Genomic DNA, 24,160 nt, shown 5'->3' with positions numbered 1-24,160 from the left:
TAACTCTTTACTCTTTACTCTTTACTCTTTACTCATTACTCTTTACTCTTTACTCTTTACTCTTTACTCTTTACTCTTTACTCTTTACTCTTTACTCTTTACTCTTTACTCTTTACTCTTTACTCTTTACTCTTTACTCTTTACTCTTTACTCTTTACTCTTTACTCTTTACTCTTTACTCTTTACTCTTTACTCTTTACTCTTTACTCTTTACTCTTTACTCTTTACTCTTTACTCTTTACTCTTTACTCTTTACTCTTTACTCTTTACTCTTTACTCTTTACTCTTTACTCTTTACTCTTTACTCTTTACTCTTTACTCTTTACTCTTTACTCTTTACTCTTTACTCTTTACTCTTTACTCTTTACTCTTTACTCTTTACTCTTTACTCTTTACTCTTTACTCTTTACTCTTTACTCTTTACTCTTTACTCTTTACTCTTTACTCTTTACTCTTTACTCTTTACTCTTTACTCTTTACTCTTTACTCTTTACTCTTTACTCTTTACTCTTTACTCTTTACTCTTTACTCTTTACTCTTTACTCTTTACTCTTTACTCTTTACTCTTTACTCTTTACTCTTTACTCTTTACTCTTTACTCTTTACTCTTTACTCTTTACTCTTTACTCTTTACTCTTTACTCTTTACTCTTTACTCTTTACTCTTTACTCTTTACTCTTTACTCTTTACTCTTTACTCTTTACTCTTTACTCTTTACTCTTTACTCTTTACTCTTTACTCTTTACTCTTTACTCTTTACTCTTTACTCTTTACTCTTTACTCTTTACTCTTTACTCTTTACTCTTTACTCTTTACTCTTTACTCTTTACTCTTTACTCTTTACTCTTTACTCTTTACTCTTTACTCTTTACTCTTTACTCTTTACTCTTTACTCTTTACTCTTTACTCTTTACTCTTTACTCTTTACTCTTTACTCTTTACTCTTTACTCTTTACTCTTTACTCTTTACTCTTTACTCTTTACTCTTTACTCTTTACTCTTTACTCTTTACTCTTTACTCTTTACTCTTTACTCTTTACTCTTTACTCTTTACTCTTTACTCTTTACTCTTTACTCTTTACTCTTTACTCTTTACTCTTTACTCTTTACTCTTTACTCTTTACTCTTTACTCTTTACTCTTTACTCTTTACTCTTTACTCTTTACTCTTTACTCTTTACTCTTTACTCTTTACTCTTTACTCTTTACTCTTTACTCTTTACTCTTTACTCTTTACTCTTTACTCTTTACTCTTTACTCTTTACTCTTTACTCTTTACTCTTTACTCTTTACTCTTTACTCTTTACTCTTTACTCTTTACTCTTTACTCTTTACTCTTTACTCTTTACTCTTTACTCTTTACTCTTTACTCTTTACTCTTTACTCTTTACTCTTTACTCTTTACTCTTTACTCTTTACTCTTTACTCTTTACTCTTTACTCTTTACTCTTTACTCTTTACTCTTTACTCTTTACTCTTTACTCTTTACTCTTTACTCTTTACTCTTTACTCTTTACTCTTTACTCTTTACTCTTTACTCTTTACTCTTTACTCTTTACTCTTTACTCTTTACTCTTTACTCTTTACTCTTTACTCTTTACTCTTTACTCTTTACTCTTTACTCTTTACTCTTTACTCTTTACTCTTTACTCTTTACTCTTTACTCTTTACTCTTTACTCTTTACTCTTTACTCTTTACTCTTTACTCTTTACTCTTTACTCTTTACTCTTTACTCTTTACTCTTTACTCTTTACTCTTTACTCTTTACTCTTTACTCTTTACTCTTTACTCTTTACTCTTTACTCTTTACTCTTTACTCTTTACTCTTTACTCTTTACTCTTTACTCTTTACTCTTTACTCTTTACTCTTTACTCTTTACTCTTTACTCTTTACTCTTTACTCTTTACTCTTTACTCTTTACTCTTTACTCTTTACTCTTTACTCTTTACTCTTTACTCTTTACTCTTTACTCTTTACTCTTTACTCTTTACTCTTTACTCTTTACTCTTTACTCTTTACTCTTTACTCTTTACTCTTTACTCTTTACTCTTTACTCTTTACTCTTTACTCTTTACTCTTTACTCTTTACTCTTTACTCTTTACTCTTTACTCTTTACTCTTTACTCTTTACTCTTTACTCTTTACTCTTTACTCTTTACTCTTTACTCTTTACTCTTTACTCTTTACTCTTTACTCTTTACTCTTTACTCTTTACTCTTTACTCTTTACTCTTTACTCTTTACTCTTTACTCTTTACTCTTTACTCTTTACTCTTTACTCTTTACTCTTTACTCTTTACTCTTTACTCTTTACTCTTTACTCTTTACTCTTTACTCTTTACTCTTTACTCTTTACTCTTTACTCTTTACTCTTTACTCTTTACTCTTTACTCTTTACTCTTTACTCTTTACTCTTTACTCTTTACTCTTTACTCTTTACTCTTTACTCTTTACTCTTTACTCTTTACTCTTTACTCTTTACTCTTTACTCTTTACTCTTTACTCTTTACTCTTTACTCTTTACTCTTTACTCTTTACTCTTTACTCTTTACTCTTTACTCTTTACTCTTTACTCTTTACTCTTTACTCTTTACTCTTTACTCTTTACTCTTTACTCTTTACTCTTTACTCTTTACTCTTTACTCTTTACTCTTTACTCTTTACTCTTTACTCTCTACTCTTTATTCTTTACTCTTTACTCGTTACTATTTACTCTGTACTCTTCATTCTTTAATCTTAGCTCTATGCACTTTGTTCTTTGCTCTTTGCTCTTTGATCTTTGTTCTTTGCTCAATGTTCCCTTTTTGTTTTTTCTTGCTCTTTTTGTTCTTTTTGCTCATTTTGCTCTTTTTGCTCTTTTTCCTTTTTTTGTATTTTTTTGGATTGTGTGTTGAAAATTTGATCTCGGAACTTTTATAATATTTTTTTTTCATTTCCTATATTTTTTAATTGTTTTTTTGCTCCTCGATATTTTGTCTTTTTGCCCTTCCTGGTCCTTTTGAAGGTTTTTTGCAATTTTTCTTCATTTTGATCGATTTTCAATTGTGTTATTTTTTTTGCTTTGTTTGCGTTCTATTTGTTTTTTTTTTTGCCATAACTGCTTCCTATGCAGTTTTCTTTTCTCTTGTTGGAGTACGTTCAACTTTGGAATTTTTTTTATTGATTTTCTTGTGAAACTATTTCTTTCAGGGGAGATTTTTTTTGCGTTCAGAAAAAATGACAATAGGTACTTATTATCCGATTGGCATCTGACAAACTTGAGTTCAGTATCCATAATAATTCCATCTCCATTCCATCATACTTTTAGGGGCGGGGACCGGTCGTAAATAAATTATGCGTAATTAAGCGCCTCTCATTGCCTGCAGACATCTAACAGTTTTCAATTTCTCCATTTCCGTCGCCGACAAACTCCCTGACTGGCTGACTTTGGATGGATGCTGGACGTCCGGCCACTTCATTAAATGACAAACCGTCGTCCTTCGTCGTGTCGTTTTGTCGTCTGCTTTTTGGTGGCGCGGCGCATTTACTACTATCTCACTAATGGATGGCCATTGAACAACGACGATGACGACGACGACAACGACGACGAATTGCTCCAACAGCTCCAGCAAATCCTGCAGCAAGGAAGCTGAAACTCGCGATAAAAGGAAAGGTAAACGCAATGGCACCGAGAACGCAGAGAAAGATGGAGACCGGAGAAGGAAAAATCGTGGAAGAAAGGCGATGGACGACCACGAGGGTGATGATGATGGACTGGAGGAAATTGGGGAGGAACGAAAGAGAAGTCGTAAGGAATGTTCCGAAAGGTGAGCGAGGGCCATTTATTTTTGATGTCTTAGCTTCCCTATTTTCGGATACAATATATGAATCCGAAAATACTTATCGAATTTATTATTTTATGTACCTTCTGCTGCTGGTGGGCAAGACTTGAGGTTCTGTATAACAATAAAGGGCGACTGTGTGATTTACACACATTGAATGGATCTAAATATAACAACAAAGGTCAATAGCGAAAGTAATTTGGGAAATTTGATCGACTTATCGATAAAAAGAAAAACCATCTCCAATCATATCGAGTTACTTATTAACTTTAAATAAATCTCATTGCAGCATCTTGATCAGAGCACTCTCCGGTCATTGTAAACTCAACTATCACATGCACAACATTCAGCGTGCTGAATCTCCAGTATGTGGTAGTTGTGAATCAGATGTGAAAGATCCCTTCCATCTTATATGTAACTGTCCCTCATTTGCCAGACTACGTATTCGTACTCTGGGATCTTACGCTTTAAGCGAATCTGAGTTTAAGAAATTAAACTTAAAAAACATTCTATCATTCCTTACCGAATGTAGAAAAGAGCTTTAATACTAATAATCCCTAGTGGAAAGGCTTTATGCCATCTTAAATAGATTGAATTTATTTCTTCCTTTTATAGGTTTTTCAGGTTTCTCAGGTAAATGATGAAATCTTGGATAAAAAAAAGGCTAGGCACAATTTTCCCGTATGTTTGGATAACGTGCCGCTATTAAGCCTACCCCCATTCTGATACCTGATAGTTCGTTTAAAAAAATTTCGGAATATTTTGAGCATTTAAACTTTTAGAAAATAGTTATGATCAAAAACTGATTTTTAAAGGTTATTTTCGTAATCTACACTATAACTTGGAAAGTGAATGTTTGAGAAATTCTTGAACGTTGAGTTTAAGAAAGTTTCATGAAATATTTTTTTGAATAAGTAAGTAAAAGACTGCAAACGGTTTAGAAATAAGATTTTTTTTATTTCACTTATAGGGGGATAATTAAAAAAATAGTCATTACATTTTGTTATAAAGCTCATTTTACTGTAAAACTTCTTCCAAAACACTTTGAATATAACATGTAAAAAAAAAGTCCTAATCAGTTGCTGAAAAGGGACAGTTGTTTATTTATTGAGAAATGCGTGCAACCACAATACACGAAGAAAAAAATAAAGCTTCATCAACAATTTTTCGCCTGTATTCAATCATATTGATGATTGATTCTCGAACAACTATATTTATTAAATATTTAACTATATTTGTATGATTGGTTTTGTACATTCAACTAAAAATATGATAGGTTCAACTACTATTGTTTGATTGATTCAATCATAAATAAATCAAATCCAACTATAATATTCTTATTGATGTTGGGAATTCAACTATCTATATTGAAGATTCAGCTATAGTTGATTTAACTATTATTATGATTGAATAAATTATTATTCTATGATTGATTTTATGCGTTCAACTATATCTTCACAGTTGTTTTTTTTGTATTTTTCCAGCACAAATTTTAATTTTTGTTATGGTTTTATACACATTTTATTTATTTGTTATTAGCTGAAAGCACACAGAATATAATTGTTACGAAGAAAAATATGATTTTGTCAGCAATCAGCACATCAACGGTTTTGGCATTGTCCAGCCATTTTTGATTTCCGATTAAACGGAATGTCCAAGGATTCCTCCAGCGGCATCGATTCCTTCGTTCAGAATTGAGGGACTGCCACTTCTGGCTGGAGTGAGTACAATTTTTTCACAAGTTTATTTAAACAAGCAAATGTATGCTGGCACAACTAGGAGTCGACACGTCTCATCTCAGCAAAACTCAACAGCAGTTTTATGACATTTCGGTAAATCAACATCAATATTGCTCAAAAATCCAGCACGTATATTAATAATAATAATCATAAGAGGTAGAAAATTAGAAGCTATACATTAGTAATTTTGCGCCTTTTGTTTCAAAGAATGCTGAACTAAGAATCAAAGTTTCTGAGATTATTATATTTAATTCGTTACACAAGCATTTGGAAACAGAAAGTTAGCAGGAAGATAAATATTGCTGAGTGTGACATTTTGATTAAAACAAAATGTTTATTTAAATTCACAGTTCATCTGAAAGGCACGTAGGCACGACTAACAAAAAAACTACATTTAATGTTGATCCGAAACGACCATCGTTGGTTTAGGGTGAATTCGTGAAGATAAAAATATTATAAAAACGTATTCAAAAAGTGATATCATCATAACAGGTTCTCTGATAGTGCTGTAATTAATACAAAGTCGTGTTGAAGGTTAGAAAGGTCATGCAGTAGAGTTGTAGGTCGAATCCATGAGTTTAAATAAGGGAAGCATTAAACGTGAGCAATTTAATTTTGCTCCCAATAAGATATATTCTAGACCATTCTTAACTTGCGGAAATATTTTAATACAGTCTACATATAAAAAAATAGGATTTGTTGCTTCACGAAAACTCCACATATGCTTTTCAATTATATCTTTGGTAATACCATTGGTAAACACCAACTGCCTGCTGCTGACACTCTGACACACTAACTTCACTTATGTAAACATATGCAGTGTTTGGATGTGTTTGTATTATTAAAGTATCAGACCATCAATCATAAAAAAATAGTTCAATTTATTAAATTTTTAGTTCAATACCTAGAATCAATTATACATTTGTAGTTGAATCTATTACAGTTATTTACAGTTGAATCAATTATACCTTACAAATGGATCTATCATTTTTATAGTTAGATGTGAGAGGTCAACCAGGAATGTATACTTGAATCTATTATGTTTATACTTGAATGCATAAAATCAACCATATTTACAAATGAAGTTGAATTAATTTTATTATTACAGTTAAATCATAGTTGAATGCGTTAGGTCAATCATCAGTTTGTAGTTGAGTCTTTTATATTTATAGTATAGTACGCTTTGATGATTGGTTTAACTAGCTGAAACAATAAGAACAACAATCGACTTTTTTCTCCTTGTAAAAATGCGTTCATTTCAGTTTCCATCAGCACGCAAAATGCAAATTAGTGCTTAGCTTATCGATTTTCAGATATTTTGTTGATTTTGCCATACCCCTGTAATTATTTTTTTATCAATAACATTTATTTGTATTCGAAGAAAGGTTTTGTGATGATGCCTTACTCCAGGAGCGAAAAAATAACTCCAATAAAATTCAGATTTTTGTTTCTAGACTTCTTACTAAAGCTGAAAATCATATTCTTTAACCTAAGTAACTCAGTTCTACATTATTATATACAATCTTTGGGTATTTGAAACACTGGACATGTCCCAATTAACCCCTACACCATATGGGTGTAGGCGCGGGCCACATTTGGCCTGCGAACAAACAATTTAAGAAATCAGAGCACGGTCATTACCTTTGTAAACTTCTTTTAAATTGGAAATTAAAAAAATCCTCGAATTTATTCCAATTTTTTTTCTCTTTAAAATTAAAATCAAATAGCTTTTTGTAGCTTCGGATGCAGTAAAAAGTTCATTGGACAGGAAAATCCGTGTGAACTTTTCAACGTATAAATTAATTCAAAAGCTTGGAATAAAAGCCAAAGACCACCAAAATGCCAAAATACGCTGAGTTTCAGACTTGATGTTTGAATTTGAGAACAGATTTGAAGAATTTGGAAAGCAGCCTATGCATCAAGAACACAATTTTCCAATAACGTGAGCTTATTGCCAGGATAATTACAAATGGAATACCGCGAAATGTGCTGTGATACCCAAATAAAGAAAAAAAACATCATCAGGGTGGTCTAAATGGGCTCCATTGAACAAATTTGGATAAAGTGACGTTTTCTGCATTTAATAAATATGGCTGGTTAATGAAGGGTGATTCGCAAACTAGGGAAACCGGGAATTCCGGGAAAAAGTTGAGAATTTCTTTCTTTTACCAAGAAACCAAAAACAAAAACTTGGAATTTCAGCACAACACCGGAAAATTTTCATTAAAAAAAAAATCCCACATATTTGAAAAATATTTCCAACTAAGAATATAAACATTTTTTGGGTTCAACTGAATGTGATAATAACAAAGCTCTTTCAAAAGCATAGAAATATTTTCCATCAGAATTTTTAAAGTTTTTTTTAGGTTTTCATTGATAACTAGTAGTCAGTACTCACGAAGGTAAATATTCAAGATAATATTTATTGAATAAAAAATTGAGGGTGAATTTCTTTATTGTTGACATGATTTATAATTTGAGCAAACACAATTCCATTCTAATTGATATTCTAATGAATGATTTTTTTTCTTAAATCGTCACAAGTTTTTTTCAAATACTTCTGTTTCAGGTCACATTTACTTTATCTAGTTTTAATAAATCGATAAGCCAACACGATTATTGGACAAAGTTTCATTCTTTACTTGATTTATTTTTGATAATTCTTAGCTTTGAGTAGTACAGCTCTGGGAAAATTTTGGAAGTATTTTTACTCCTGTGACTTGACTCGAAAGAATTCTTAAATTATCAAAATTTCAAAATAGGATTGCGGATCTAGTTTTTAAATTTTATTTTTTATTTTTGATAAATCATGTTTTCATATTAAAAATTTCTGTAATAAAAAATCGTCGTTTTAAACCGAGAAAACCTGGAAAAATTGGAAATTTTTAAACGAGAAATCGCTAGCAACCCTGGATATATATTTTTTTGTTTCAATGATAGTCCTTTTACCATATTCGAGACTTTATATCAACGTTGTAGTTGGCAGACAGTTATTTCAAATCTTATACAACTGTGCTTAAAATCACGAACATCGGCTCAGAAAAATAACATCATTTTTTTTATAAATAACACAACTGAACAAGTTTAAAGCCGATATTTAGAGATTTATAAAAGTTATGGCGCATCAACTAAAAAAATGCAATTGTTTATTTATTCTTATACGATTTTGGTTATTTCTCTCAAACATTGTTCATTGGGTACTGGAAGATGTTTGTTATTCATTGAGATTTATAAGATTTCCTTATCTTTAGAAATTGCAGCAATCATTAGAAAACAGTTTTTTTTTTTGTAATTTTTTGCATATCATCTGCATATTTATCTAAAGTTATTGAAATACCATAAGTAAACTTCTTTAAGCTCTAGAATATTTTTGCAATTTTTCAATGTGTTTTTTCATGATTTAATTTATTTAAATATGTTGAACTCATACTTTAAAATTATGAAAGAGAAAAATATGTGCTGACATGAATTTGTCGGTCCACAGACAAATTCCGTCTTCGTTTTTCGCAAAAATCGTGTTGAAAGAATTTTTCACCTTATATCATGCTTGTAAACATGTAACATCACTATTAGAAGCCAAACAACACCTGTCATGGTATGAAATTTGGAGATTTTGTATGCTTTGATTCATTATTTTTTAAATTTATTCTATCTTTATGAAGAACTAAAATTTTATCTTATGCAATAAATCAAGGAACGTTTTGGTCCTGAAAGATGAAAAAATAATACGTAGATGGCTTGATACAACAATTTTTCCCATTTTCAACCAATTTTACGGTACCTAATCTACTTTCACAGCCAATTTTATTAAAAGTAGTCAGGATCCTACTTTTCATGTTTCTGATAACCCACAGATTTTCTATAAATTAATCGTTCTTTCATTATGTTTTCTCAACCTTTCATCTCATGATTTTTCTTTAAGGCCATAAGGGCTTAATATCAATTTCTTCTTTTTTCACTCCGCCCTTCGAAATTTCAAAAAAACACAAAGGGGGAATAAATAAAGTTTCAAGTATTTTATGGATTTTTCGAAAAATTTATCAAATATCCAAAAAATTTCAAGAGCAAAACACAAATTGAGAAATCACCTTTTGTATACTTGTTTCATTGAATTTATCGATAAGAAATTAAAGGTTTTGTGCAATTATATAGAATACAGTTTTGTTGTATACAAGCTATCGTGCAATTTTTGCCGGAACAAATATCAATTTCTTCTTTTGTCACTTCCCCTCGAAATTTCCAAAAAACCCGAAGGGGGGAATAAATAAAGTTTGATTTATTTTATGGAAAAATTATCAAATATTCGAAAGACTACAAGAGCAAAAATCAGATTGTAGAAGATAGAAGTTTTATCACCTTTGGTTTTCTTGATTTTATTTAATTTTTCGATAAAAAAATCACTTGATTTATAGGTTTTGTGCAATGATATAGTATGCAATTTAGATGCATACAATCTTTAGTGCAATTTATTCCAGTTTATTTGTGTTTTGCATTATTTTTTATTATCACCCCCCACGCGATGTTCCAACTCCGAGTGACAAACAAAGGATTTGAAATTTGTTCCGGCCTTTTTTCAATTTTTTGTTTTTTTGCAATATTTTTTACTATTCACCCCCCTCGTGATGTTCCAACTCCGAGTGACAAAAGAAGGATTTGATATTTGTACTGGCCTCATTTTTCACAATTTATTTTAAACAGTTGGATTTTATGTGTATACCTAAGGAAAAAAAACTGAATTCTTGCATTTCCGATAATAACATTGATCAACATTCTGCTAATGAGATTTTTTATAAAATTAACAATTATTACAAGCATGTTGTAAGCATTAAAAGATGTAAAAAGTTTTTTTTAAATATTTTTATAACTCATCGTTTAATTTAATTTGTAGTAATTAGAAATATTTCCCTTTTTCTTTTTATTTTTTTTAATGTAATTATTAGTACTTTTTTTTTACTCAATGACGGTCACAATCATTTTAAAAATGTTTAAATGAAATGAAGTCATAATTTTACATTTATAATTAAGCTTTTTAGGTATTATCTACCTATTCTAATTTAAAATTGTAAGTTTTTTAATAAATTCACTGGTAATATCAGTGTATTCTGTTCCATGAATGTTGGGAAAACAACCTTATTAACAAGCTCTCGATTTATTAAGGTTTGCTACACAATTTAAGATAATGTTACTAGATGTCATTTTCGAAATGAATATAATCCAAATTCAAGTCCAACCCATTCGATTTCATTCAACGTTAAATTCCCAATAAAATCTACAACGGTTCCAAACCGTAAATCTTTATTATCCTCCGAGTCGAAACAGAAATTTATTGCGTAACAGTAGAAACCCCGAAAACTACTAGAAAGTAATGATAACCCTTAAACCATCAACTCTTGTATCGACACAGAAAGCAGCAACGAAGCGAAGGCAAACGAGGCGGCCGAAAGCAGTCGTCGAAAGCTGACCAGGATCATCCGGAGCAACACAATGGCGGCGGCGGACCGGATGGTTATCGTCACGGTAATGACAACGGCAACGACGACGATGACGACGATGATGATTATGAGGACAACGACAGGGATGCAGGTGGAGCGGCCTCGAGTGAGTTCGAAGTGGTCCACGAGAAACGGTCCAAATCCAAATCCGGACCGAGGAAGAAGCAGCGTCGCGTTACCAGTAGCGAGGAATCTTCGGCGTCTTCTGGGTCTTCCTACTCGAGTGATGCTTCCGAGTGAGCGGGAGCGATGGGACCGCATTTTTTTTCATCCTGTTGAGAAGGGCGGCTAAGCTAAGCACCGGGCATGCTGTTCCAACCGGTAAGAAATGTGCCTTTCTTTTGTCAGAGGCGTCATAGGTTTTGGTTGTTTTCCAGATTTGTAGGACATTGAATGAGGAAAAAAGGATTTAACAAACTCTAAATCCTCTTGAACTTTATCTAAAAGCTGTTACGGATCAAGGGATTCGTTCTATGAACAGACATTGTGCGATACAAGCTCTTCGAAATAAATTGGTTTATTAAATTGATCTTAATTCATCTGCATAAATTTTCAGAACAGTCGTACAATGAATATTTAGCTTGGAGATGATAATCAAATGTTTAATCATATTTTTGAAAAATTTTATTATTTTTTTAAGTTGTAGCTAAATTGGTGTTTTTACATTATGCTCATTCATATTGAGCAAAGCTGTATTTTAGCAGCATTTAAATTTTGTTTCTTGGATTTTCATCCAAGGTACACCGGGGCAAGGGCAAACGGATTTCACCATAGTTCAACTTTCACAAGTCCTAGAAAAATATGTATAAGTTCAAAAATTATCAATTATCGTTCGTTGCATCACTACGATAGTTCTCAACAAGTTCCCGTTCTTCACAACTAAAAAATGTTTGTAAAAAGCAACGGTATTTTGTGAAAAACTTTCTAAGTTTGCACTTGCCCCGTTTATGGGTGCAGTGAATATTATTTTCACAACTTTCAGGGTGTACTGATAATTTATCATAAATTTTCTGCTTTCACTTGAATATCTGTCAAAACACTCACCTTCCGACAAAAAATCGGATTTGAATGCCCTTTTTTGTAGCCAAAATGTGCACACTTTTCATGTCTAGTACGTATTTGAATTCGAGTGTAATCAAACAGTACTCAAACAATTCCCATTCTCTACAGTTTGACTATCGCTCTTCAAATTGTTTGAATTTTTGTTAAATTTCTTAAAAATTTCGATAAAATTCTTTGAACTTTATTTATTTCCGCTTTCTGGATTTTCGGAAAAATCGAAAAGGAAGGGGGGACAAAAGAAGAAGATGAAATTTGTTCCGGCCTAATTGAAAAGTTTTATTCTTCGGTGTCTGGTGTATTTTTAAACATCGCTTTAATGCATTTTCTAAATTTATTCTTCTTTTTTGTTTGTAGCAGTTGTTGCTTTTTGTGACTTTTTCGACATGATAAGCGAAACAAAAATGGATGAAGAAATGAAGAAAACTAATGGAAGATGAGTTTACTTTTTAAGTCTGGACTAGAAACTAATTCCCCGCGTGCGCTTTCATTACGTCGCACAGTGAGGCAGAACAGGCTTTAAGCTGGACAAAACCTCGTAATTTCTTCAAATCAGCTCAAAGAGGTTTGATGTCTTTGGATGAAATGTTCACGATAATAAATGCTATCGTATCGTTTGGTTTATGATATTCTATATCAATATTTGAATTCATTTTTGAAATACACAAAATTGAAAATATACTTCGATAAAATTATGATAAGTTCGCCTAATCTGGATTCCGTTAACTCAAAAAGAAAAATAAATTACATGTTTGAAAATATTCTAAATTGAAGATTGGTAAACGCACTTTTCGCGAGAATAATTCATTGGGTGGTTCCAACAATTTTTATCTTGAAGTTTTGTGTAAAAAACACGTTTCTTCATTCAACTTTACGTCTTAATTTATTCATATTTCTTAAGAATAAATGATGAAAATTTCTTTCAAACTCAACAAAACCAAATGTTGAAGAGATTTCACGATCTTCAGGGAATATTTAAAAAATTTGAAATAAATTCGGATTGAATTAAATATTTTAATTGAATAATCAACTAATCGTAATAACCATACATGCTTTTGGCAACACTATAAACAAAATAGCTTTGTCGTGAAGATGTGTTTTCTACTAATGTTTGAATCTTAAATAAGAAGCAGTGTTGATTTCAGTGATGATAGTTTCGAAGTTTTTTTTATTGAATTTTATTGTATCTTTTTTAATACTTTTACCCGGTAATAAAATATGAAAATCGTTCTTTTTACAATTAGTTGATCATTAGTTGAAAATCGTTGGTTTTTTTAATTTATCTGTTTTGAAAGAATATCAACTAGTTTTACTAATATAATTATATTAATTCACTTAACTAAAATAAATTTGTTTCTTTGTTATATGTTTTGTCACAACTTTTATAGGTTTTACCCCACAGTGCCACGTAAACAAATTTTGTCAACAATGTCGTTTGCAGCTTTCAAAATCTTGTTATTGCCGTAAGGTTTTCTTATCGTTGAGATTTGGAGTCAATACCTTATCATAAGTCGATAAGTTTTAGCTTCCGGCACGGTTCCAACTTCTTTGCGACCTCGGACGGAAAATTGGGGTTGCGCTTAAAAGTACTAGTCACTCTTCTGTTCGTCACTGCGGCTCTCGGATATCGATTCCCCCCAGATCCAGGCCTCAATCATCATCAAATTTTTCAATTTTTCATTCTTGTTTATCTCAGGAACACCCAGACGAGATATGTCAACGAAAAGTTTTTGGCTGGAAACCTGGCAGGTGCCCGCTATAGTGTTCGTTTCGCTGTCCATAACGTAATTTTTCAAAATATCTCCCCGCCAGCGGTTCCAATATATTGCCGAAAATTTAACCACCGTATTTTGTTTATTTGAATGTTGAGCAGCTTTTTTACCTTGCTGAAATGAAGTCAGGCCTGTTTATTAGTCAGTTAGACGAGCCAGTCAAACAATTTTTTTGGTTTGCGCTCGATAAAACCTCTAACATTCCTCACATTCATGGAATCATTAACTTCATGAATAGTGAAAATTTGGAATAATTTAGCTCACTATTAGATTCTCTAGGACTTCTTAAACAATTTACCATATGAGTTTTGGTCGAATAGTTGATTTCCATAAATTTTTTCCTAAATTTTTGGCGATCTCGCCCAAAAAATTTAGTCAAAGACGCTCTGTATTGAACGATATCCCAAAAACCACTTGACAGAACGTCACACAAATTTGCATATGTAAACAAACATTAGACTAGAAGATAGCTTCACTGAAAATTTCATCAATTTCCATTCATGCATGCAGAAGCTATTCACAAAACAAAGCATTTTTTTCGAATACACTCCTTAGTTTGAATTTTCACGACGCTTATACAAAATTTCGATTCACACCTCCTTTTGCTTGGACGCCATTTCGATTACTAATGGTCTAATGTCAAAATCCACATAGAAGCATCCTTCTACACACATACACTTACAAAATGAGTGATGTTTAGGTTTTTATATGAATGATTAGAAAAAATACAGCGAATTTATGTAAGTTGACCACTTTTTGATCCGAACAACCTTTATGTTGTTCCAAACCTGTGATCAAGAGAAGAGATGGTTTTTTTAACCAGTAAGGTTCATTTGAGTGAGTTTGGAGGAGGCTCAAGTTGTTTAGCTTTGTGTAAGCTAAGCAATCTTCTGCTTCATTCCCAAGAATCACGAAATGCTGAGGAATCCACCACATTGTTGTTCTTGGGTGCCTGGCAGACATGCCAGTATTCCTGTTACATTTATCAGGATCTTGATTTTTATTGACAATGATAACCTGATAGACTTTAGTTTTCCCGTATTTTCGGAAAGAACCCCGATTTTCGTATAATTCTTCATTTTGAAGGAGAACTACATCAATAACCTTTAATACACTTAGCGGAACAAAAATAGTAACACTCTGTATATTGCTTTTAAAAAATTGAATGGTAAACTTTTAACAAAATTTTCTTCTACAAATTGTTTTGAGTGTTTTAAAGGATGATTAAAGCGTAAGCTCACTTTCTTTGATAAATCAATTGGCGTTAAGCACCAAAACATGAAAAATGGGTACAAAACAAAAATAGAACCACTTATGTATTCCTCCAAAATTATGATTTCTATAAATTTTAAGTTTGTAAAAGTTTAAGGCTATGTATATTACTCTATTAGGTTTTATATGGGTTTTACGAGATTTTTCTCTCGCACTCACGAATTCGACATGAAGCTATCATACTTAATTAAACTCCTTAATTTTTTCATTAACATGATAAGTAAAATGGTGAAACATAGAATCTTGGATAAACTTTAATCCGAACAACATTCAAAATTCCGTTTTTTTTAATTTTTTTTTTATTTTTGTTTCGATTATAGTCGTTTTACCATCTTTATGGCATCCGCGACTTTATCAACGTTGCAGTTGGCGGATCGTTATTGAAAAACTATCCGGTACAACTGTGTTCGATGTTTACTCTTGGGCTCGAACTCGCGGACATCGGCTCAGGAGACAACAGACTTGCCAACTGAGCTGTATCACAAGCCCCTGGCTAGTGAAGTAGACAATGTGCAACTCGAGACCCCATACACCCAACCTTCGGGTAGTGGTCATATCACCTCTTGTCTGCAACTCCGATTCTCTACCTCCCCGTGGTGCTAGCTGGGGTGCGAGCAACCTTAGCGGAGATCGGGTACCCAACCCCGGTGGATGCTTTGGTCGCATGCAGACTGAGTTAGGGGGCTTCGTACGCGTCTGTTCTCCATGTTAGGGGCGGCGTGCGGAGTGCAACAGCGTCCTGGTGGTGTTCGGGACCCAAAACAGCAATATCACGACGGTCCTCCTGCGAGATAGTGGGGTTAGCTGCGGGCCTTGCGAGCCTGTGACTACAAAAAAAATAAGCAACGAACAACGAACAACAAATTTCGGATGGAAATCGGCAAAGACCCACGCGACGAAAAGGGACTAGCGATTGGAAATTTGGAACATGGAACTGCCGATCTCTAAATTTTGTGGGCAGTACCCACGTGCTCTCCAACGAATTGAAGAGCCGCAAATTTGACATCGTAGCGCTGCAGGAGGTATGCTGGAAGGGCTCCACGGTACGAACGTATCCAGATGGTCGTGCCATCTACCAGAGCTGCGGCAGGCAACACACACGAGCTTGGAACAGCTTTTATAAAGTCTGCTTCATTTAATATTGGAACAAATTCTTTTGCTCATTGTGGCGCTCCTAGTGGACGGATTTGGAAACTTTTTTCACCCACGTGTCGGGAAATTCATTACCTTTCACCATGTATTTATGTCATAACACCAAACGATAGCATTTTGTAAACAACCGCCATGGAAGCCGAACGGAGTGATCAAATTGTGCACAGTTTTCTTGAAAATCCATTGTTGTCGGCATCGAAGCTAGCTAAACAGCTTAAAATGCCCAGAAATACCGTATGGCGTGTTATCAAGCAGTACAAGGAAACATTGACGACGGCTCGGAAGCCGCATTTGAAGCGTCGGAGTGGAACTGTCGACCGAAAACTGCGTGGGAAAGTCATCAAGGCCGTCAAGAGGAATCCCAATATTTCAGACCGCGATTTGGCCAATAAGTTCCAGGCCGCTCACAGTACGGTGCGACGAATTCGTCTCCGGGAAGGAATAAGGTCATTCCGAGCCAGCAAACAGCCAAATCGGACGCTGAAGCAGAACAATGTGGCCAGAATCCGTGCTCGAAAGCTGTACGACCAAGTGCTGACCAAGTTCGACGGAAGTATTCTGATGGGCGATGAGACCTACGTGAAGGCGGACTTTGGGCAAATCCCAGGTCAAAAATTTTATTTGGCGACGGCTCGGGGGGATGTACCTGCAAAATTTAAGTTCGTGTTTGCGGATAAATTCGCCCGCAAGTACATGATTTGGCAGGGGATATGCAGTTATGGACAGAAAACCAAAGTCTTTCTCACTGACAAGACAATGACATCAGAAGTCTACAAAATAGAGTAACTACAGAAACGGATTCTGCCGTTTGTTCGTGCCCACGACCGTCCAGTAATGTTTTGGCCGGACCTCGCAAGCTGCCATTACAGCAAAACGGTTATGGAATGGTACGCAACGAACGGGGTCAGCGTAATACCGAAGGACCTCAACCCCCCAAACTGCCCCCAGTTCCGGCCGATAGAGAAATACTGGGCAATCACGAAGCGGAGGCTTAAGGCAAAGGGAAAACTTGTTAGGAACATGACTCAAATGAAGAACTGGTGGAATCAAATCGCCAAAACGGTGGACGAAAAGGGTGTGCGCCGCCTAATGTGCCGTATTACGGGAAAAGTACGAGAATTTCTTCGAAACAGCAATGAATAATTTTTTTAATTTTTTTTTATGAAAGAGTAAAGAAAATGCTACATTTGTATGAAAAACAAATTATGATTTCGTTAATAAATGACTGAACTACACGCAATTGTTTGTGTTCCAATATTAAATGAAGCAGACTTTAGTGATGGGAAAGATGCAAAAGCGCGTGATTGGGTGGTGGCCGATCAACTCACGAATGTGCCGGTTGAGAATCAAGGGCCGGTTCTTCAACATCAGCATCATCAACGTGCACAGCCCTCACCTCGGAAGTACCGGTGACGACAAAGACGAATTTTACGCGCAGCTGGAGCGTGAATACGACCGTTGCCGAAAACATGATATCAAGATCGTCATCGGGGATTTTAACGCTCAGGTCGGCCAGGAGGAGGAATTCAAACCGACAATTGGAAGGTTCAGTGCGCACCAGCTGACCAACGAAAACGGCCTAAGACTTATTGATTTCGCCGCCTCCAAACGAATGGCCGTACGTAGTACCTTTTTTCAGCACCGCCTCCCACACAAGTACACCTGGAGATCACCGTACCAAACTCAATCACAGATCGACCACGTTTTGATCGACAGCCGGCACTTCTCGGACATCATCGACGTCAGATCCTGTCGGGGCGCCAACATCGAGTCGGACCACTATCTGGTGATGGTGAAGATGCGCCCAAAACTCTCCGTAGTGAACAACACGCGAAACCAGCGCCCGCCTCGGTTAAATATCGCGCAACTGAAGCAACCTGAGGTCGAGGCAGACTACGCGCAATCGGTCGAAGCAGCGCTGCCGGCAGAGGGCGAGCTTGACGAAGCCCCTCTCGAGGACTGTTGGGATACCATCAAAACAGCCATCAACAGTGCTGCGGAGAACGTCATCGGTTATGTGGAGCGATCTCGACGGAAGGACTGGTTCGACGAGGAGTGTAGATGGGTGATGGACGAAGAGAATGCCGCGCGGGCGGCAGTAGTGCAGAGAGGCACCCGTCGAAATGTGGAAAATCACCGTCAGCGGAAGAGGCAGCGAGTCCGACTTTTCCAGGAGAAAAAGCGCCGCCTGGAGGAGGAGGAGCTCAAGGAGCTGGAGCAGCTGCATCGTTCCCAAGATACACGAAAGTTCTATCAGAAACTCAACGCATCCCGCAAAGGCTTCGTGCCGCAAGCCGAAATGTGCCGGGATAAGGACGGGAGTATCCTGACGGACAATCGTGAGGTGATCAAAAGGTGGAAGCAGCACTTCGATGAACACCTGAACGGCGCACATGCAGGAGATCAAGACGGTGGGAGAAGATACATCGCCGGCGTAGCCAACGACGAAGACGAGCCACTCCCAACGATGAGTGAAGTTAAGGAAGCCATTCGCCAGCTGAATAGAAACAAGTCGGCTGGAAAGGATGGCATCGCAGCTGAACTCATCAAAATGGGCCCGGACAGATTGGCCGATTGCCTACACCGGTTGATAATCCGGATCTGGGACATAGAACAGCTACCGGAGGAGTGGAAGGAGGGGGTAATATGCCCCATCTACAAGAAGGGCGACAAATTGGACTGTGAGAATTACCGAGCGATTACTGTCCTCAATGCCGCCTACAAAGTGTTGTCCCGAATCCTACTCCGCCGCCTAACGCCACAAGCAAACAGATTCGTGGGAAGTCATCAGGCCGGCTTTATGGAGGGACGGTCTACGACGGACCAGATATTCACATTACGGCAAATCCTCCAAAAATGCCGTGAACACCAGGTCCCTACGCACCATCTTTTCATCGACTTCAAAGCCGCATACGACACGATCGACCGTAACGAGCTATGGAAAATCATGGACGAGAACGGCTTTTCCGGGAAGCTGATCAGACTGATCAAGGCGACGATGGATGGAACGCAGTGCTGTGTGCGGATTTCGGGTGAATTGTCGAGTTCAGTCGAATCGCGCAGGGGGCTTCGACAAGGTGATGGTCTATCCTGCATGATGTTCAACGTGGCGCTAGAAGGTGTTATTCGACGAGCGGTGGGCGAAATGCGGGGCACGATTTTCAACAGATCCAGTCAACTTATCTGCTTTGCCGATGACATTGATATAGTCGGCAGATCATCTGCGGCGGTGGAGGAGATCTACCGCAAACTGAAACGCGAAGCAGGAAGGATTGGGTTGATGATTAATACGTCCAAGACGAAGTACATGCTGGCCTGCGGATCCGAGACCGACCGAACCCGCTTGTCCAGTAATAACAAGGTCACGATCGACGGCGACGAGCTGGAGATAGTCGAAGACTTTGTCTATCTCGGCTCACTGGTGACCGCAGACAATGACACCAGCCGTGAGATCCGGAGGCGAATTATCAGCGGAAGTCGTGCCTACTATGGACTCCACAAGCAACTGCGGTCGAGAAGACTTAGCCCTCGCACGAAGGGCTAACCTGTATATGACGCTCATTAGACCGGTTGTTCTCTACGGGCATCAGACATGGATATTGCTCGAGGAGGACCTGCGTACACTCGGAGTATTTGAGCGACGAGTGTTAAGAACCATCTTTGGCGGCGTACAGGAGAACGGAGTGTGGAGGCGAAGGATGAACCACGAGCTCGCGCGACTCTACGGCGAACCCAGTATCCAGAAGGTGGTGAAAGCTGGCCGGATACGCTGGGCGGGACATGTTGCGAGAATGCCGGACGACTGTCCTGCAAAACAGGTGTTCGCTACGAACCGGTAGGAACAAGACGAGCGGGGGCGCAACGAGCTAGGTCGTTAGACCAGGTGGAGCGTGATCTGGCGAACGTGGGGTGCCCGAGAAATTAGAGAACGGTTGCTATGAACCGAGTGAATTTTAGGAATTATGTTCGTCAAGTTTTGTCGTAAGACGGAATACTATGTAAATAAAATAAACACAAGCCCATTTTTTTTAATAATGAAACATAATTTTTCAAAATTTAAGTCTTAGATGGCAGCGCTTTCTTGTTAAGTCTCCTGAAACCAAAAATTTGAAATCCATACAATGGAACTTTCACAAAATTCCAAAGGATCCGAGCTTTTGAAGCAGTGCTTCTTAACAATAAGTTGTGAATTGAATCCTAGCAGGTATTATGATTTCTCTCGATTTTGGTAAACAGTTTTCAAAGCTTGCATATAAATTAATCAAATGGACCATATTTCTTCGCCGTATAGGGGTTTTTGATCATTATAACATTGAAGGAGTTTAGAACGTGTTATCGAGATTCAACTTTATTTTTGTTTTGTTGTATTTGTTCAGAATAAGCGTTCACTTTGAAGCTTGAACATTGAACATTGAAGTTGCTGATGATTTTCTGTTAATAATTATGGCGATATGCCCTAATGTTTTTATTGAGATCAGATGTCGAGTCTATTTTAATATTTACAGCTTATCTTAGAACGAGAATAAAATAATTTATTATTGTATGCCGTGGGCAAATAAGCATTGTGATGACCAAAACTTCCATTTATCCTGATTTTTTTCTTCTTGAAATTGATAAAAAAAACTGGCATACCTTGTGTCTGGTGTTTGCAGCCTAAGCCGGATCATCACATCCAAGTACTAAATAGATTTTGCGTTTGGCCCCGGTGTCACACAATTCAACAGTTCAAGAAGCCCGTTCTTAAGTAGCAGTTTAAAGTAAACCGCGAATCCTACCAGTTTGACTTCCGTGATAGAAGGTTTATCCTCATTAGCTCGTCGAACGTAATGCTCCACAGGACCAGGCCAAATATCGATCTTTGTGGAACACTCGTTGAGACCTTCAGTCTCTTCACTCCTTTGCAGGTCATATACTGTAGCTGGCGATTTTGAAAAAAAGCTTTAAACTAGTCAGTTATGCTGTGATCTTCATTTAGATAAGTGACGACGCAATCGCTGTCCAAATGATGCTGTTTATCTTAAAAAGTTCCTATTTCTGTTAGAAATGTGATCATTTCTGGATTATTTTGTTTGAAACGAATATCTGTTTTCACCCAATCTCATTATATGCACATAGCCTGGATGTTTAGAAAATCAAACAAAAAAAGCTTTAGGTCTGAACTTTTAAAGACTTCGTAAATTTCAATATCTGTTAAGGTTTTCAAATCGACGAAAGTCGAAATAAAAAAAATCATATTAAGGTTCCTATTGAAAAACTCACAACAGTCTTTAAGGCATATTTTTTAACAAATTGTGACAACGATTTCCATACGCCTCTGACCATTCCGCCAAACTCGTCCTTTGCTACTCGACTGAAAGAGATCTCCTCGTTTGATGGCTTTTTCCCGTTGTTATTTTGTTATATTTTCAGGAAATGGCATTCCTTCAACCGTTTGTTGGTTAGTTTTTTACGAGAGAAGGAGACTATCTACTCTCGACGGAATCTGGCGGATTTGATGACCGACCGTCAGGATTTGGCTCTTGATCTTAGGGGACCAGTGAAAAGAGAAAAAAAAACCGGAAACAACACCACAACGACCACGACCACCACAATTGGAGTGCGCTTTCGAAACAACGAAACAAAAGCTTGAATGACATCGAGTTGAGGTTTTTTTTGTCCCGGATAACGACAAAGCAATTGTGCCATTGATAATGATGCTGATTGACAATAATTATTGTGGGTGCGTGTAAGTTTTGTAATGGGCGAGCTTTGGGATGGTCGTTTCTCAAGATTAATGTACTCAAGTGTTTTTAGTGGTTGGTACTCCTTAATTGAGGTATAATTTTAGAAAAGAACTCAAAGATTGTTCTTGATTTTTGTAGAAGAATATTTCTTCAGACGAAAACTTTCAAATCAAATTGAAAGCATTAAATAAACCTTGTTAAAAATTGCAACAAATTGAGATTTGGTTAAAACGATATAAATCTTATATCCTGGTAAATGTAAGAATGTAAACATGAAAATTCATAGTGTAATAAAAAAATGACATTTAAATTGTATTAAATTTGGAGCTAGTTTGAAGAACTTTTTTTGTACCATGATATCTTATTCTGAATTCTTATCCTTGCATAACATTTTTGACCCTACCCTGATTTTTTATTTCAAAACATATTTTCGGATCCCAATCGAAATTTACAATAAGGAATTGTGAGTTTTTATTCTGTCTGACTAATTTTGTAATTTGTAAATTACAAAGCTGGCATGGTGTAGATGATAGCCTTCAAGTTTTCTTAGCCGATGGTCATGAGATCGAATCCCGGTCACGGCATAGTACACTTTCTGTGGGTAGGTGATTTTAGCATTTTTAAGATGCTAGCCATCATATTTTAGAAAATTGTACGATTAGAGTTAAGTAAAAGAAATCTCTTCTAGGAAACATCAAGTTTCATTGAGATCCTGTGTGTGTTTGTTATCGTTTAAAAAAGTACTATAACGAGCATTTAACATCAGCATTTAAGTACTTATCTAGAGATAATCCCTAGGAATTTTCTTTTGTGTAGTTCATCCCCCGAGTTCCAGCTATTTGAAGCAATTCCGATAGCTGAACCTGTCAGGGGCAGACATTTCTCGTGATTTGATTGACCGTAACTAATTACGCTCTCTCGAATGTACATACCGAAACGAACGTCGAAGTCGAATGACCGAAAGAAGCCACGGGATATTTATTTACAACAAACGTTTGTCAATGTCAGGCTCTTGCGCAATACATCCTACCTGCTGGGAATTTTCTCCATCCCATCCAGATGGTGGTTAAGTGGAGGGGCAGCCTTCTAAATGTTTAAGATTTTTCTATTCTCCAATCCAATATGGAAGGTTAAATAACCGTATCCTACTGAGTACTTCTTAAAACAAAAACGTAATGCATTTTACCTGTTTCAATGAACGCTGACATGTTGATCTAGTCAATGAACTGAATCGATATCCATTTCCGATTGGAAAAACCAAACCTGTCCATCGACTTGTCATTTTCCATCCACCCCATTTTGTACCGGTTCTAATTCACCTTTCCCAAGAAAATTTTACCATTCATATGTACCTACTTACTATATTTATGGTTTTTTCATTTCACTCGTCAGCCGAAGCAGAATTTCCACCCCATCTACTGTTGTCACCGATTCAGCTTTTTATCGAGACATGGCAATCATCTCGACATAATCTCAAAATCATTATCAGCAGCATTCCCGGTACCAATCGAATCGCTTCAGAGTAGAGGTAAGTACATTCTCTATCGAGCCTGGCCTGTATCTTCTTGACATTGTTAGAGTAATCCCGTCATTCCTATGGTTATTTCCGGCTAATCCATGATTGCTCGTTGGATTCTGCGGGGCTGGATAACTTACGAAGCTTTTTTTTATGATGACTTGTTCATCGAGAGCAAACTGGGTCGTTCATTTAGCTTCTACAATTTTTCACGTGGAGCTAATAAAAAGATTCAACGCTGAATTTTAGAATAAGTTTGCCAAAAATTTTCAATACCTATCCGGGCCGGACAAATCCGGGCAATTTTTGATAAAAATCAGGCAAAATCCGGGCATTAGATTTGTTACGGATAGAAAAGCAGCGGCTAGACCAGCCAAGGCAAGGTACTCTAAGAGTACGGAACCTCAGGGCCGGCTGGCTACTGGGTAACCAAGGACTTTTCGGGTAAAATACAACAAATCGGAAATTTCATGTTTCTATATTTGCTTTTATTAATGTTTTCTTGTGGCGTGTTGTCTGTGTGTATAAAACAATGTTCTGTGTCTTGTGTGGCGTGTAATTTTTTCAACTAACCGTGATTGCTGCTGCTGTTGCTGCTGTGTAGCGACGTCGCA

At 36.2% G+C, this 24,160-nt stretch overlaps 1 protein-coding gene across 1 annotated transcript in view; it reads left to right on the top strand.

Moving 5' to 3' along the window:
- Positions 1-22,128, top strand: part of LOC129755832 (transmembrane protein 26) — a 50,804-nt gene extending 28,676 nt beyond the window's left edge. The window contains exons 4-6 of the mRNA XM_055752514.1: positions 3,603-3,806; positions 10,965-11,373; positions 21,717-22,128. Of these exons, the coding sequence (XP_055608489.1) occupies positions 3,603-3,806; positions 10,965-11,292 (532 nt within the window). The 3' untranslated portion in view covers positions 11,293-11,373; positions 21,717-22,128. The remainder of the gene's footprint in view (positions 1-3,602; positions 3,807-10,964; positions 11,374-21,716) is intronic.
- Positions 22,129-24,160: the final 2,032 nt, after the last annotated feature.

Source organism: Uranotaenia lowii, chromosome 3, assembly GCF_029784155.1.
Source record: "Uranotaenia lowii strain MFRU-FL chromosome 3, ASM2978415v1, whole genome shotgun sequence".
Taxonomy (NCBI): domain Eukaryota; kingdom Metazoa; phylum Arthropoda; class Insecta; order Diptera; family Culicidae; genus Uranotaenia; species Uranotaenia lowii.
Note: the sequence above shows the minus strand (reverse complement) of the source record. Positions and strands in the feature narration are given on the sequence as shown.